The sequence below is a fragment of the Mobula hypostoma genome, chromosome 12 (assembly GCF_963921235.1).
Source record: "Mobula hypostoma chromosome 12, sMobHyp1.1, whole genome shotgun sequence".
In the NCBI taxonomy this organism is placed as follows: Eukaryota; Metazoa; Chordata; class Chondrichthyes; order Myliobatiformes; family Myliobatidae; genus Mobula; species Mobula hypostoma.
The window spans coordinates 54,398,410-54,416,767 of NC_086108.1; the positions used below are offsets into that span (position 1 = coordinate 54,398,410).

The following is an 18,358-nucleotide window of genomic DNA, read 5'->3' on the forward strand; positions in this document are numbered from 1 at the left end:
CTGATAGAGACATTCATAAACACTGAGGGGCATAGATAATATGAAATTTTTCCCATACCAACTACAGTACATCTAAAACTAGAGTGTCTAAGTTTATGGTAAGGATTAGCAGATATAGATGGGATCTGAGGGGAAATCTTTTTAATCTAGAAGATTGCTGAAATCTGAAATACACTGCCCAAAATCAGGATGGAGATGGCTATTTTCACAACATTTAAGTATTTAGCCAAGCACTTGAATTACCAATACCCTAATTGGATAATCGACTAAATCTGTGACTAAATTTGCAAAACTCCCTGGTCTGTAGTATTCACAACCATTACATTACACTACATTTACCAAATGAGCATTTAAGGTAACAAAAGGTTGAAGCTGACAGAAAAATCACAATTCAGAAACATCTAAGAAAGTTAATAGAACATTACCTTCTTCTGTGCATATTCCTTTATACTTAACAATATTTTCATGGTAGAGAGTCTTCAGAATTTCAACTTCTCGTTTGAGATCTGCTTTGTGTTCTTCACTGCTTTCTGGTTTCATTGATTTGACAGCAACAAGTTCTCCAGTATTATCAGCCTCTGGATCATAACGACAGAGCTCAACTTTCCCAAAGTGACCCTTACGAATTTTAAAAAAATGTAGTTAATTAATTTCAAACTGGATTGACCACAGTCACTATTTTGCAGAATAGCTGACTCTAAGTTGATCATAGAGGTTCATCAAAAGATTAATTGCTGCTTAAGTCAGAGTTTAAATCTGTACCAGTCTGCTCAGCTCTTTCTTGATAGTGATCTACCCAGACAGAAGATTAACTCAGCTTGAGAAGTTCTGCTTCATTTGGGTCAGACATCAAAATAATCATAACACAGAGCCAAGATTTCTCAGGCTAAGGTTAGGGACTCTAACAATTCCAATGGCTTTCAATGGACTGTGCGGCCAAACTGATGACAAAGACTTTAGCAGTCTATGATTATGTTCTCTTCCAGCTCATCAGCACATGCATCTGGGACTGTTGTACACACCATTGTACAGCAAATAAGACGAGAAGACTACAATTTGATTAGTGTTTTTCTGGAAAAACTGGTTGAATCTGATCTGATAGCAAGGACCTGCAACTTTTGTTAATCAAACCCACCTCAGACCTAATAACTACAGTCAGCAAAGCTCCAGTTCTTGACAGAACATTACATGAAAAACACAACAGATCATTTAGTGTCATTTGGTCCCTTCAATTAAACAACTAGCTTAAATCACAATTTTATACATTTTATTAGTTATGTTTCATCCCAGATGCCCCAATGTCATTGCCAGTTGTATTAATTTTTTAAAGTGAATTAAAATAATACTCTTGGTCTTACACCAATAAAGGAGGCTAGAATACAACATCAATGAGAATTTTTTTTCAGTTCACCAAACAGTGACTGGAACATGAATCTTCGAATGATTTATAAATGTGAACTAACTTATCAATTTTTAAATTGTTAAACATTCATTGGAACCAAAATTCCAATTTACAAATTAAGGATCAAAAGTGAACCCTGCCTGCAAGCAAATCAAGACTTAGTAGACTTCGAGTTGAGGCAAATGAATTTTTAGAAGGAATTAAAAGAGAAAATATTAGAAATCTTTAGTGGTCCTGGCACCCAAGGCTATGGCTATGGGTGGAGTACAGCATTGGCATAGCTAGGCATTAGAGTACTATTTTGGGGGAAAAAATAAAGCCTGCAGATTTAAAGTGTCAGTTTGTGTTTCTGAACCTTGTATTTTTCTTCATGTATAGCAGCTTATATTCTCATTACCCATCATTTTCTAAATAAACCTGAGCAAAATCTTAATTGATCAAGATACACTTCATGAGTATTACAGTTGTTCTTATGCCTCAAATTTGGAGCTGCTTACTTACAAAGTTTGCTGCGTAGTCTCAGTGTTTCCAGCACTTTCTGTTGTTACATTGCTTTCTACCTTGTTCAAACTTGTTCACTTCCATCTGGACCTTTCAACCTTTATTCATGTTTTTCAATAACTTAACATATCTAATTATAATATGACAAATCAAGTGCAAATAAAACCAGTTCCATACTTCACCAAGATCCCGTATCCTTCGTAGGAACCTTTTCTCAAAGTGGGTTGGGTCAATTTCTGCCCTGGGTTTATCTTCTGGAATTATATTTGGATCTGGTAAAAAGCATTAAAAAGACTTTTGAAGCAAATGTAAAAAAAGACAACCTTTATTGTGTCTATTAAGTGGTTATTTGATTTTTTTTTAAAAAGACAATGCAAATAACCATTAATCAGTTCTTTACCATATCACACATACAAACTTGCCATAATGTGATGTGCATGTATGTCAGTAATTCCATCCTAATTGATTCAGTAATTATTCATGTCTCCATGCCAATTCAGTCACAGATGAGCAATTCTACATAATGATGACAAAGGAAAATCTACGCAAACCTACTATTCTTAATGTTGTTTTCGTAATGCCTTTTCACTTGCATTGAAGAACATTTAGGTCTAGCATGTAATAAAATCTTTTTTCTCCTTTATTGTCATATTTAAAAAGCAGCAAGCACTACTCTAATTACAACTCTGTCAACTTTATGAAAACATGATTGGTCACCATAGGAGGTGCAAGAGTACTGGGTATAAATATGATAATGGGCTTAGGATAAGGGAAAAGGGGCCTGCCAAAGTCTCTGGGCTGTATAATGTGAACTATTGACTTAAACAGTTATTTTATAAGATGCTGACAAAGTAACTAATAAAAAAAATCTTCCTGACATCTTAGTTAACTTACTTTGCTCTTGCAGTTTATTGATCTCTCTCATAATGGCCCGAAAGAATGGTCGCTCCGGTGGGTTGTAGGTCATGCACTGTTGCATTAGTTCAACCAGTTCCTTACAGGAGGATGAAGTTGTTAGTTTACACCGAGCTTCATAGAATCTTTCTTTCTGTGTCACAAAAAGCAAAGCATTTTATAATATGCAGATTACAAGCTGTAGATAAATTATCAAAGTGTTGAATGCAACTGCTGTTAAGGGAACAATATACATTAAATGAAAATGTTCAGTGATCTTAGTCTTGATGTTTAGAAGACTAGAGCTTATAGCCTAATGTTGGAGTAAGGACAACACGTGACTACCTTGTAGATAAAACAAAAAGCATGTTGGCTGTACTGTAAAAATTCGTCACTGCATAATGACCTACAAGGCCAATCTGCTGTGGATTTTGTGTCTCATAGATCAGTAGATTTATTTGGTGAAAATATTTAACAGAAGAAATTAGATTTTACATAATCTGAAGGCTTCATTGTCATTGTTACTAATTAATACTTAATCCCAGATATAATTAATTGGATGTAAACTACTCAGTTGCCAGGTGCAATTTGTACAAATGTCTGTTTAGTAAATTAACTCAACCCGAGGATTACAAGATGAATAATATAACCATTCTGATACCATACCTACAATTGGGCACCAAATGTAATTCATTAGGAAAAGATCCCTCTGGTATTAATACCCCCTGGGAAACAATGCCCAGAGCATAAATACAATTCAAATGCAGTTCCCAGTATCAAAACATGGCTAAAATAAAACCATAGATGTGCACTTATTATCATTTAAGTTTCTGTTCAACTATCTCCAGAAATATTTGGGAGGAAAAGGTGAAGACTAAATTATCAAAGCTTTACCAAATAGTTCATATTAAAATTCTTTGTCAGGAATAAAGATTAAGGACATCATTACAATTCTGCTCCAGTCTTTTTTATACAAACAATATCCTCTCAAACAGAACAAAAACAAACAAATTGATCAATACAAAAACTCCTGTTTCTTAATTGAGTTAAATCCTCATATTGGACAGATAAATTTTAGCTGCAGACCAAGAATTTAGTGATTATCACTTTGAAAGAATTGGACCCTGGTGAACAACATCCTTAGGCAAGATGATAAATTTACATTCCTGTTCGATTGTGTCCTTTTTTTAAATTGCTTGTATTCAAAGAAATATATAATAGAAAATGTTGACTCAAACAACAGTAAAAATCGATGACACAAGGAAGGTAAAAGGAATGGACATACTTTGGAAATAGTAAAACAAAGGAAGACGTTGTTCATAATTAAAATACCTCTGCCAAGCTGCGATCTTTCAGAGGCACTTCTCCATTATAGCAGATGGCCCACAGGGTGGTACCAAAACTCCACTTATCTATAGCAATGCTCAAGTTTCTGGAATTTTCTACACATTCCGGTGCAATCCATGGAATGCGTTCAATACGCTCTACAATAGTAAGAAACAAATTAATAAGTGGAGTATGCTAGAAAGAAATCTTTTATGATCATGATTAAGACTTATGTTTAGGAGTTTACATTTACAGTGAAACTTAATGGATTCTAAAAAATAATTAAGTCCACCTATTGAACACAGACTTGGATTTCTTGCTGCCCTGACACACTGATTCCAGGTCATCTATAACTCCTCTGTGTCAACTGTACCTTTAGGATCTGAAAGCGGCCTTTTGAATGTGCAAGGCCTGTCAAAAAGTGCTGCCTGGCTACTCAGGTGCAATGAAATTTGTCTTCACACCAATTGCATTTCTCTTCCACAATCTGTAAATCAATAGCAACAGTTGATGATCATGAACAGAATTTCTGTGTTCCTCAGTGCTGGGAAATTGAGGTTCAGCGCAATGAGCCTATTGTTGTTTGGAAGAGTTCAGCCATTGACACAAGCCAAGTGGTTAATTATCAATATGTAACAGCCAGCTCTGTATCTAGGGCTTTTCCCAACATGTCCCGGTTTAGAACATATTGTATTAGATGATGTGTCACTGCAGCAGCAAGGGAGGTTCTAAGCTATTGTAAACTAAAATACCATGAAAAATCTCATAGCAAATATGATGAGTAATCATTTTGTTTGCTGTAATGATGCATTGAGGAAGGGTTAATTAGTGATCTTGTCGTGAGAGGCCCCTTGGGTAAGAGTGACCATAATATGGTGGAATTCTTCATTAAGATGGAGAGTGACATAGTTAATTCAGAAACAAAGGTTCTGAACTTAAAGAGGGGTAACTTTGAAGGTATGAGACGTGAATTAGCTAAGATAGACTGGCAAATGACACTTAAAGGATTGATGGTGGATATGCAATGGCAAGCATTTAAAGGTTGCATGGATGAACTACAACAATTGTTCATCCCAGTTTGGCAAAAGAATAAATCAAGGAAGGTAGTGCACCCGTGGCTGACAAGAGAAATTAGGGATAGTATCAATTCCAAAGAAGAAGCATACAAATTAGCCAGAGAAAGTGGCTCACCTGAGGATTGGGAGAAATTCAGAGTTCAGCAGAGGAGGACAAAGGGCTTAATTAGGAAGGGGAAAAAAGATTATGAGAGAAAACTGGCAGGGAACATAAAAACAGACTGTAAAAGCTTTTATAGATATGTAAAAAGGAAAAGACTGGTAAAGACAAATGTAGGTCCCCTGCAGACAGAAACAGGTGAATTGATTATGGGGAGCAAGTTACATGGCAGACCAATTGAATAATTACTTTGGTTCTGTCTTCACTAAGGAGGACATAAATAATCTTCCAGAAATAGTAGGGAACAGAGGGTCCAGTGAGATGGAGGAACTGAGCAAAATACATGTTAGTAGGGAAGTGGTGTTAGGTAAATTGAAGGGATTGAAGGCAGATAAATCCCCAGGGCCAGATGGTCTGCATCCTAGAGTGCTTAAGGAAGTAGCCCAAGAAATAGTGGATGCATTAGTGATAATTTTTCAAAACTCGTTAGATTCTGGACTAGTTCCTGAGGATTGGAGGGTGGCTAATGTAACTCCACTTTTTAAAAAAGGAGGGAGAGAGAAACCGGGGAATTATAGACCGGTTAGCCTAACGTCGGTGGTGGGGAAACTGCTGGAGTCAGTTATCAAGGATGTGATAACAGCACATTTGGAAAGCGGTGAAATGATCGGACAAAGTCAGCATGGATTTGTGAAAGGAAAATCATGTCTGACGAATCTCATAGAATTTTTTGAGGATGTAACTAGTAGAGTGGATAGGGGAGAACCAGTGGATGTGGTATATTTGGATTTTCAAAAGGTTTTTGACAAGGTCCCACACAGGAGATTAGTGTGCAAACTTAAAGCACACGGTATTGGGGGTAAGGTATTGGTGTGGGTGGAGAATTGGTTAGCAGACAGGAAGCAAAGAGTGGGAATAAACGGGACCTTTTCAGAATGGCAGGCGGTGACTAGTGGGGTACCGTGAGGCTCAGTGCTGGGACCCCAGTTGTTTACAGTATATATTAATGACTTGGATGAGGGAATTAAATGCAGCATCTCCAAGTTTGCGAATGACACGAAGCTGGGTGGCAGTGTTAGCTGTGAGAAGGATGCTAAGAGGATGCAGGGTGACTTGGATAGGTTGGGTGAGTGGGCAAATTCATGGCAGATGCAACTTAATGTGGATAAATGTGAAGTTATCCACTTTGGTGGCAAAAATAGGAAAACAGATTATTATCTGAATGGTGGCCGATTAGGAAATGGGGAGGTGCAACGAGACCTGGGTGTCATTATACACCAGTCATTGAAAGTGGGCATGCAGGTACAGCAGGCAGTGAAAAAGGCAAATGGTATGCTGGCATTTATAGCAAAAGGATTCGAGTACAGGAGCAGGGAGGTACTATTGCAGTTGTACAAGGCCTTGGTGAGACCACACCTGGAGTATTGTGTGCAGTTTTGGTCCCCTAATCTGAGGAAAGACATCCTTGCCATAGAGGGAGTACAAAGAAGGTTCACCAGATTGATTCTTGGGACGGCAGGACTTTCATATGAAGAAAGACTGGATGAACTGGGCTTGTACTCGTTGGAATTTAGAAGATTGAGCAGGGATCTGATTGAGACGTATAAGATCCTAAAGGGTTTGGACAGGCTAGATGCAGGAAGATTGTTCCCGATGTTGGGGAAGTCCAGAACGAGGGGCCACAGTTTGAGGATAGAGGGGAAGCCTTTTAGGACCGAGATTAGGAAAAACTTCTTCACACAGAGAGTGGTGAATCTGTGGAATTCTCTGCCACAGGAAACAGTTGAGGCCAGTTCATTGGCTATATTTAAGAGGGAGTTAGATATGGCCCTTGTGGCTACGGGGCTCAGGGGGTATGGAGGGAAGGCTGGGGCGGGGTTCTGAGTGGGATGATCAGCCATGATCATAATAAATGGCGGTGCAGGCTCGAAGGGCCGAATGGCCTACTCCTGCACCTATTTTCTATGTTTCTATGTTTCTATACGTTTGATTACAGGGCCAGGTCTGGGAAAGTATCAGTGCTTTCCATTACCTGTAAAATTATGGGATTTATTCTTTCTATATATCAAACTAAAACCAATTAACCTGAAATTCTGCCCAAAGCTGTCATTTCCATTCCGCCTGCATGCCATTCCAGCAATTTCCATACCAATCAGTGCCTTCCTGCCAATCTGCTGCTATCAGCATCTGTTGATCATCTTGGAACTTTGCCACACCTTCAAGCTCAAAAGATTCCACCTAAACCTTTGTTTCTCCCACCTCATTGCAACTCAAAGCAGATTCTCACATACCACCTGTTATCATCCTGATCTTCAGCTCCCCAATCATCATGGACTGACCTTCACTACTGAGCAGGTGAGAAGGGTTCTGGGGAAACTCAGACACAGCAAAGCATTGGTGTGAACCCCAAGGTCCTGAAGGAGTGTCCTAAGCATTTGTGTGGAGTTCTCCACATTTTCAACCTGAGTCTCAGCGTGGAAAGGGTCCCAACTGTGTGGGAAAACGTTGTGTGTGGTTCCATTACCCAAGAAAGGCCAACCAAAAGTCTTGAATGATTACCACCCAGTGGCCCTGACCTCACACATCATGAAGACCCTAGAGAGGCTGGCCCTGGCTCATCTCCAACCCCTGGTCAGATCAGCCCGCAATCCTCTGAACTTTGCCTACCAGGAGCACATTGGAATCGATGATGCTGTCATCTACCTGCTGAATAGAGCCTACTCCCATCTGGATAAGCAAGGCAGGACTGTGAGGATCATGTTTTTTTTATTTCTCAAGTGCCTTCAATACCACACAGCCCTTACTGCTGTGGGGAGAGCTCCCAGCTACTGATGGACTTTAGGAAGACTAATCCTGCACTGCTCCCTGTTACTATTGATAGTGAGGATGTGGATGTGCTGAGGACCTACAAGTATCGGGGGGAGGGGTGATCCACCTGGTTGACAGACGAATGGAGAACCAAAACAGAGGTTGTGTACAAGAAGGGCCAGAGTCTCCTCTACGTCCTGAGGAGACTGGGGTCCTTTGGAGTATGCAGGCCTCTGCTTCACATGTTCTACCAGTCTATTGCTACCAGTACAATTTTCCGTACAGTGGTGACATCAACATGGGTGATGTCAACAGGCTCAATAAATTAATTAGGAAGTCTGGCTCTGTTATAGGAGTCAAATTGGACACACTGGAGGCTGTGGTAGAACAAAGGACCCTCTGGAAAATCTTGGCAATTCTGCACTGTTTCTCACCCTCTGCATGTCACCTTGGCTGAACAGAAGAACACTTTTAGTAATAGACCAAGACAACAGCACTGCTCCAAAGAACGCTATATGAGGTCATTCTTACCCTCGGCCATAAGGCTCTATAATGAATCAACCTATAGCCAGGGAAGTGATGACCCCCTCCCCCACCCCGTTAGATTGTTTGAGGCAACTTAGTTTTTATTCTTTCTTACTTCTAATATTTGTATATCTGTGCACTTGCAATGCTACTATGACACTAATTTACTTTGGGATCAATAAAGTATCTATCTATCTTTATCCCATAGGTAAACACAGTTGTACTATTTGTTGTAAGATGACAAAGAACTGATTTTCCTCTGATAATTTAGGTTAAAAATAAACTCTATGCTTTCAAAACAGCGTTTCCCCTAAAATTCAGAGCCTCTAAAATACTGGTAATGTTACCTTCTCTGGACAGCGCCGATAGAGGAACTCCTGGGTCACTCAGTTTGATGAATGGACCTCCATCATTTTCAATCCCTTTTCTTGCCAGCAAAATATTTTTTGTGCATACATTTCCATGCACTAAATTCTTATCCTCCTATTAATGAAATTATTCATATTAGATCCATACTTGATCTCAGAGATGATTAAATGTATGTCAATTTTTCTCCATCCGATGGAAATCGTGCAAAAGATGATGAAAGCAGAAAAGGAAGCTCAGCGCTTTAAGCCTAAATCATCCCGTATCACCCAATTAATCACAAAATCTGCTTTAAAAAGTTTTTAAAAAGCAAGATCATGATTGAAATTAGAATACAAATCATCTCATTAATCAGTAGTTAAGGTTTCTTCACACCAAGTAGTCAAACTTCCAACTACTTTTCCATTTATTCCCTTTTGTCAATAAACCACATATTAATAAGGTTAAATGGTATGTGTTTCAACTTTTAACTTCAAAATGCATTAGAACATGACCACAAAACACCAGTTGTACACGAGCCAGCCACTTAGTATTATCATGGCTGATCTTTTACCTCAGTACTAGTTTACTGTACTCACCTCATATCCAAAAATCTATCAATTTCTGTCTTATATACACACTACTATTAAACTTCCATCTTGGAAAGAGTATTCTGAAGATTCTCTATTCGCTGTGTGAATAAATTCCTCTGCAATTCCATCCTAAAAGGACAAGCTCTTATTTTAAGATAATATCTCCAGTTCTAGACACCCCGAACATGAGAAGCAACAACTTTGCACCAACCCCTAAGTTTCAGTGGCATCACATTTCATTCATCTGGAAAAGAGTGCACCCCAACCTGCTTGATTTTTCCTCATCCAACCAAACTGACATCCCTGAACCAATCTGGTGAACCTTCACCACAATCTATCACTAGTATACCTGCACTCAGTTTTGGAGACCTGTCCTGTACAAAATATTTCAGGTTGCATCCTGGCCCTGTATAGTCGAAGCAAGGAAATCCTTGCAGGAAAAGCCAATGCAATACATGCCTTCTATATTTTTGTGTTTGCTATCCAACACAACTGAATTTAAAAATGCCACGATTTTTTACTAACAAAGTGGATGACCCTACACTTTTCCATCACCCTTGTCCTTGCCCGTGCCCTTTCATATTCCTAGTAAATATTGTTTTGAAGCTTTTCTGCATCATCCTCACAGGCAACACTGTCACCCAGTTTTGCATCACAAGCAAACTTGCATAGCTAGCTGTCGATTCCCTGATTCACATCATTGAAGTACGTAGTGAACAGCTTGTAGTCTCCAAGAAAATAACCGCTCCCTCAAGAATAAAGGAGCTGGTTGTGGACTACAGGAGGAATGGAGACATCAATGGATCTGGGGTTGAGAGGGTGAACAGCTTTAAGTTCCTCAGCATAAACATCACCAAGGATCTCACATGGTCTGTACATACCGGCAGTGTCGTGAAAAAGGCACAACAGCACATCTTTCACCTCAGACGGTTAAAGATGTTTGGTATGGCCCCCCAAATTCTAAGAACTTTCTATAGGGGCATGATTGAGAGCATCCTGACTGGCTGTATCACTGCCTGGTATGGGAACTGTACTTCCTTCAATCGCAGGACTCTGCAGAGAGTGGTGCGGACAGCCCAGCGCATCTGTAGATGTGAACTTCCCACTGTTCAGGACATTTACAAAGACAGGTGTGTAAAAAGGACCCGGGGGATCATTGGAGACCCGAATCACCCCAACCGCAAACTGTTCCAGCTGCTACCACCCAGGAAACGATACCGCAGCATAACAGCCAGGACCAACAGGCTCCGGGACAGCTTCTTCCACCAGGCCATCAGACTGTTTTATTCATGCTGAGACATGTATTTCTATGTTATATAGACTATCCTATTGTACATAATATTTAAATGACTATGATTGTACATTTGAACGGAGATGTAATGTAAATATTTTTACTCATGTACATGAAGGATGTAAATAATAAAGTCAATTCAATGCAACATTGATCCCTGCTCATCAGTAATCCAGAAAAAAAACTAATTCTCTGTAAACCTGTTTTGACATCATGCCAGAAAAAGTTTCCACTCATTTTGTTTACTACTTCTGTGTGGCACTTTATTGAAGACCTTCCAAATATCCAAATGCACAAAATCAAGTAGTTTGCTCTTTTGTATTTCTGTAATTTACAACATCAAAATATGATTTTCTTTACATACTTCTACCCGACTGCCCAATCATATTGACTTTCTAAATTGCTACTTTCTCAATAATATATTTCAGTATTTCCCCTACTGCTGATGACAGGGTAACATGTCTACAGTTCTCCATTTATCCCCTTTCTGTAATTTTAAAAACTAGGGTTATTTTCTGCTAATTTAGCTTGCTCAGGTTATATGGTCCCCTATCAATATTGTGTATTTGTTGTTACTTATAGCTCCAATTTCCTGAATTTAACTCCAAGTATTTGGATTTTCAGAAGGTGCCACACTTTACCATTGTAGTTTGGAGGTTTATATTGTTGTTGTTGAGTGCCATCAAGTCGTCGATTCATGGTGACCCTACGGATAATGTAGTTGTCCATAAGATCTTCATGGCAAGATAAGGAAGTAGATTGCCAGGCCATTCTTCTGCAGAAGTGCAGCTGCGGCCCAGGTCGGGACCTGGTTGGATCTGAACTCAGGACCATGCATCTCAAAAGTCCAGAGCCATACCACTGGCCAGTCCAAAGGTTTTTATACCTGGTTGGATTTGAACTCAGGACCATGCATCTCAAAAGTCCAGAGTTATACCACTGGCCAGTCCAAAGGTTTATATACAACCCCTATTTTGCAACATGTTACTGAGTTTGTACTTAATTATTTTGTTCCATGCCCTTAGTTGACTTAGCTTTGACCAAAGCTGGGTGCATTCAGGTGAAGCACCTTCAATTTTTGCTTTCTCGAATTCCAAATAGAGGTTCAGCCTTGTGCTTCTAAGAACAGTCTTTTCTCAACATATTGGTAGCACTTAGCCTCAGTGAATCCAATAGGATCATGGTTGTTGCTTTATTTCAGCTTCATTTATTTTTACCTCCACTAACCACATATTCACCAACTCCCATATTATCTATAAATCTGTCAACATCTATACCAAATATACTCAACAAGCCTGCATAATCCTCCTTGGTAGAAAATTCCTAAAGTTCATCACCTTTTGGGTTAAGAAATTCCTTCTCCGTCCTGAATGTCTAACTCTTTATACTGAGTAATCGTTGGTTCTAGTTACACCACCCAGGGAAAACATTAACTCCACATTTGTCCCCTCAAACCATGTAAGAACTATAATAATCTTGCTTCCATAATAATTGCTTTTTCTTTATCTTTCTAAATTCCCTGTCATCAGCAGCCAACTCCTGCCAACTATTTAAATGGATGTCTTATCTACTATTGTCACAGTTGTGTAGAAAGGTTTCTCTTGCTTATTCTCTTGAACTGGTTATACAGAAACATTATTCCATTGAGTCATGAATCACCACCAACTGTTTCTATCTTGAACTCTTAAATATTTTATACACTCTTAAAAATAACAATAATATTGCCTCAGTATTTATTGATTTGTTGGCTAAAACTGCATTGACATATAAAAATTGCTGGTGAATGCAGCAGGCCAGGCAGCATCTATAGGACGAGGTACAGTCAACGTTTCGGGCCGAGGCCCTTTGTCAGAATTAACTGAAAGAAGATGTAGTAAGAGATTTGAAAGTGGGAGGGGGAGGGGGAGATCCAAAATGATAGGAGAAGACAGGAGGGACTCCCACTTTCAGATCTCTTTCTATCTCTTCTTTCAGTTAGTCCTGACGAAGGGTCTCGGCCCAAAACGTCGACTGTACCTCTTCCTATAGATGCTGCCTGGCCTGCTGCGTTCACCAGCAATTTTTATGTGTGTTGCTTTAAATTCCAGCATCTGCAGAATTCTTCGTGTTGGCGTTTTTAAAACTGCATTGTGTGTGTCTACTGCAATCTTCCTAAGATTTTACATAGATAAATCATTCATAATCACTTTGCATATTTTGAACTTCCTGACACGAAATCAATTAATCTCGAACGGAGACCACAGAGCAATACAGCACAGGAACAAGCCCTTTAGCCTATAATACCAAATTGAACTAAACTTATCTGTCTGCATGGATTAATCTCTTTCCATTCCCTGAACATTCAAGTGTCCAAATAAATGTCCCAAATGCCATATTGTACCCACTTCCACCACCACTCCTGGCAGTAAGTTCCTACAACTCTGTAGAAACCTTATCCCATTCATCTCCTTTCAACTTTCTCCTTCTCATCATAAAGCCATGCCCTTTAGCATTCACATTTCCACCCTTGCAAAAAGACCATCTATCCTGTCAATGCCACTCATAATTGTATAAATCACTATCAAGTCTCCTCTCAGTTTCTGATGTTCCAGAGAAAACAACACAAGTTTGTCTAACCTCTCCATATAGCAAATCCTCCCCAATCCAGGAAGCATCCTGGTGGAGCTCTTCTGCACCCTCTCTAAAGCCTCCTGTAACGCGATAACTAGAACTGCACACAATACTCTAAAAACAGCTTAACCAAAGTTTTATAGTTCTGAAACATGACTTCCAGACTCATACCCAATGGCTAAATAATAAAGATAAGCATGCCACATGCACTCTTTACCACCACATTTACTTGCAGATATCCACCTTCAGGGAGCTGAGGACTTGGACATCAGGATTCTTCTTTGCATCAATGTTCCTCAGGGTCCTGCCTTTTACTGTATACTTTCTCCTTCCAACTCACCTACCAAAGTGCAATACAGTACCTCATATTTGCCTAGACTAAACTTTATCTGCCTGTATCTGCATCGATCTACAATCAACTGTATCCTTTGATGATCTTCTTCACTAATTGTTGTCATCAAGTTTTGCAATTTTTTTTTAAACCAAATAAACTGTTGAACATATAAACCCCCATATATCTCTTTGCTCTGTGATACTCAGCTTTCTCCAAAAATTTTCAAATTAAAAGTGCAGGAACTCACATTCACTAATACTAAGGTCAATCTGTTATTTGTTTTTATCATGTCATTAGCATCTTTCTCCAGTCTCAGATTTATTTGGACTGCACTTTCTCTTTATTACAATGTACAAGTTACATTATGCATGTGCATATACATTTTAGTAGGTTTAATATAGCACTCTTACCAAATAGCTCAATGCACTTGCCAACTGTTTAGCAACCAGAAATTTCCAAGGTGTGAAATTTGAAAGCTGTTCACGCTCTCTATGCATAAACAAATCAAGTGGTCCAAATTCAACCAATTCTTCAACCATGATATCTAGAAAAAAATATAGATGGCATTTTGAACCTTCATCATTATTTGACCAACTTTTTGATTAGAAATAAAAGAATTTTAAAAGAAAATTGAACTTTCTTTGAATTGTTTTACAGAAAGGTGTATGTGCACATATTAATCCCTCATTTGTTTTTTATACCAGTGATTTGAAGAAGCTTCAGAGCAGACAATTTATGCACAATATGTCACCATTAAGCTCTTCATCAATAACAGTATGAAAGGCAATGGCAATTGTTATTCAGGCACATTTTCTATAAGTATAAACGGAAATGACAATGATGATGTAAAGGTCTTATTTTAAGCATCATGAACTAAACAAAACAGCTTTAGCTTCTGGGCCTCCTAGAGATGCCAAATTTCTTCTCCTTAAGGATCAGCACCACATTCTATAGTTAGTTTAGTGGAAACTTTGAGAGATATTACAGATGATCAAGGTTTCTTGTTGAAAAAACCCACATTTGCTCTAATGGGAGAAATTCTAAAAACAGTCAAGTAATCCAGCAACAGAAACAAAACAGTCTGTGCAGATCATCATTTCTGATTAGATCAGTTCGATGCAGCATGTTCCGAGAAGCAGAATGATTATGAAATACTGAAATTAAGGTTTCTCTTCTTACAATGGTCAAGTCTACTGATCACCTAGAACAGCTACTCTTTAGATTCTAACTGAGACCACTGGACTGTGATTGAAGATAAGCAAACTTTAGATATAGAGGCGCCTCTCCATTGTGTCCATTCTTAATAAAATTGTACTCATGTTAGAGTACATTAACAGAGTTGGTCATTGGAATATAAAATGCTGGTTGCAGACTAAAAACTTAATCTATGTAAGGATGTAATAGGCAAGACAACTTAAATATTGCTTAATGCCATAATTTAATGACTCTAACAATGAATCTTTTGTGTCAATTTTAAATAACATAAATAGCTGGACACTTTTTAAATAGGAAAAAAAGACAACTCACAAGTTTGTTACTATACAGGACCAACAACTCCATTGACTGGCTATGTATTGTTTTAAAATCAACCACCAAGAGAAACATTTAATTCCTTCCGTATTTCAGATTCATTATTCTCTCAGGGGCACAGACTTCAAACGTTGGGCAAAAGTTGAAAAAGAGAAATGCAAAAAGACCTCTGCTCAGCACTTACCATCTGGAATTCATCCTCTATGTCAGCAGCAGATTCAGAATTAATCTGTCTTTAAACACTCAAGAGAGAGAACAATCTGCTGCTCTATGGGAAGAGTCTGTGGGAATGGGGTTGATGGAATTAATTCAGCAGAAGTAGGCACACACTTAAATGGCTTCCTTCTACGTTATAATGATGCTTCGATTTTTAAAAAGGCGTATTCACCTCCAAATAAGCTAGGCTATTAGTCACTGTGAGGTCCTGGGGTTAGCCCTAAATAAAAGAATTTTCAATTTTTCATGACAAAGGTCCATAGATAGTTTTATACATGGGACTTAGCACAAAAATGGATGACCATTGATAACATGTAACAATGATACATAACTAACTACTGCAGCAGCTGTCAGTCTTCAAACTCTGTGATTCAGCACTCCATTTCCTACCCTCTCATTCCTTGGGATAAAGGAACCGCAGCTGTTTTGCACAATCCTTTTTGACCATTACAGAATTCACAAGTTGGTCATTGTGACCAGAATGAACAAGGAGAGGGCAGGATAACAAGAACTTCCGCAAACCTTTAACATCGGAATCTGTTTACTCCACAGCCCAACTGGTGCTCAATATGCGTTCCAAACATGTACCACATTTTGTTGAACATTAACAAATTAAAATATGCATTTATTTTTTAAATTGTGTGCATTACATTATGTATACAAATACAAGGGGTTTTTGAAAGTAGACTTTAACACAGGACAGTTAATGTACTTGCTAAGAATTCATCAAGTTCTAGAATGCAAAATTGTTGGCACAACTCATCAGTTGTTAGTCTGGCAGTGGGCCATATTAAATAAATAAATAAACGCAGGTCGCTTTTATCAGTCTAGAACAGGAATTCCTAACCTTTTTTATGCTGTGAAACTCTACCATCAACCATCAGGTCCATGGACCCCAGGTTGGGAACCCCTGGTCCAGAGTGAGTTCAAATGTCATTTCAAAGCTGATAGGATACCCTGTCACCTGGGAAGTTAGTAAATAAAATGTTACTTACTCTCAAGATCTCGAACACAAACTCCATGTAAGAGTACAATGTGCTTATGAGAAACCTGCCTCATCATGCTAGCTGTTTCAAAAAAAGCCTGCAAAGGGAATAACATTTGCTTTACTGATAAAATACAAGACTATCGATTAATACATTAACCCATACAATACAAGACTGTGGATTAATACCAAAGTATCTTATAATGTTCAGTATTTCAGAGAATACTGATTTTCTGCAAGTATCTCAAGTACTGTTTTAAGCTGAAACTTCACATGTTCTGGGGCTGAAGGAAGTGAAAAGCCTAGAGAAACGAGGCTGTGGATTTGGACATGATGCTTTGGGGCATTATGGGGTCCATTAGTTAGGGTTGACCATAGATGTTACCCATGTAGTAGGTTTCCCTCACCCCCTCCACACAGCTGGTGAATCCAAAGGAACAGTAGAGACTGATACACTTTGGCACCAGTGGCATTGCAGGAAGTGCGCGTCAACGTTGAACTCTACATGGGACTGTCTTAGGGATTGCAGCCTCAGATTTTTCTTCTGGGTTTACTCCAGAAGCCCCAGGAGTGGGCGTAGATGCAAGGCAGTGGAGGTTTGAGATCACAGTTTTCCTTCTCCTGGATGAGAAGGAAATGGCTGACAAGCCCCATCTGTCTGGTTGACGCTGGAGAAATTGGCAATGATGTAGAGAGCATGGAAAAGATTTAAACAAATGAAGCTTGGCACAGGATATCACTGACATGAGATTTAGAAGAGTTGGAACTGGGTGAATCGCAGCATTGTAAAACTTGACTCTAAAGATAACATCATGAATTCTGTGCAGATATTTTGACATGGAGAGGAAGAAGGGCAACACACAGGTGAGTATAGACTGCTTTCCTAATATTGGAGGATGTGATTTGAAACTCTGTTCAGATTGAAAGAAGGCTCAGTCTTTAGTCGAACAGTAAAAATAATTTTCTTTCTCCTGATTTCCATTCTTTAAAAAAATACAAACTACATTTGAAAGCATATCAGTGTTTTCTTTAGTCAGTCAAGAGATAGGATCAAGTCAAACTATATTAGAATTAAAAACCAGGATGGGCAGTATTCAACCTCACCCAAACCTAATTCCAATAAATTATTATTTATTTCAAACAAAGTTACTGCTGTGCAGGACAGCTACAGCTTACCAGCGAAATGTCCCTGTGACTAGGATCAAGGATTTTAAGGACCACTCGTAAGTCTTTTGGATGATAGAAACTTGCATTCTCCTCATCATCATCTTTGTAATTCAGTGTACCAGAATAAATGTTTGTTCTGGTTCCTCTTCCAAGGTGTTCATTCTATTGGGTAAAATCAAATAAAGGTCCTGCATCAGATCTGGTGCCAAACCACACAAAGACACACAAAAAGGAACTCAACAAAGAAACTGTTATTGCTGTGAGACAACAACATTAAAGTAGGAAGTGGAAACAAATTAGGAAGTAGAACGACTGATTGAGGTCAGCAGTTGTGTTGGGGTTGTAAACAAAGGAACAGAATGGTGTGCTCAGGTACCACACACCAAATGGAGGTTCACTAAATTCCCCTTGTGCTGAATTTCTAATTTGTGCTACACTGCAACACCAAATTCCCTAGTTGGTCAGGAAGTCAAAGCTCTGTGAAACCACGTTGGTTCCAATTTCATTGCCTGGTTTACACGCTATAGCATGGGTCCCCAACCTGGTGTCCATAAACTCCTCAGTTGAAGGTAGGGGTCCATGGCATAAAAAAAGATTGGGAACCACTGCTCTATAGGTTGATCTTGGCTGAGTCAGTGTTTTATACCATCTGATT

General features: G+C 38.8%; 1 protein-coding gene across 3 annotated transcripts in view; it reads right to left on the reverse strand.

The window, feature by feature from the left end:
• Window positions 1-18,358, reverse strand: part of jak1 (Janus kinase 1) — a 139,837-nt gene that overhangs the window by 15,129 nt on the left and 106,350 nt on the right. For all 3 annotated transcript variants that reach the window (XM_063064132.1, XM_063064130.1, XM_063064131.1), the window contains exons 12-19: window positions 17,713-17,865; window positions 16,547-16,634; window positions 14,216-14,349; window positions 8,980-9,115; window positions 4,130-4,281; window positions 2,798-2,951; window positions 2,081-2,175; window positions 426-618 (exon numbers count right to left, since the gene is read on the reverse strand). In XM_063064132.1, coding sequence (XP_062920202.1) covers window positions 426-618; window positions 2,081-2,175; window positions 2,798-2,951; window positions 4,130-4,281; window positions 8,980-9,115; window positions 14,216-14,349; window positions 16,547-16,634; window positions 17,713-17,865 — 1,105 coding nt within the window. The remainder of the gene's footprint in view (window positions 1-425; window positions 619-2,080; window positions 2,176-2,797; window positions 2,952-4,129; window positions 4,282-8,979; window positions 9,116-14,215; window positions 14,350-16,546; window positions 16,635-17,712; window positions 17,866-18,358) is intronic.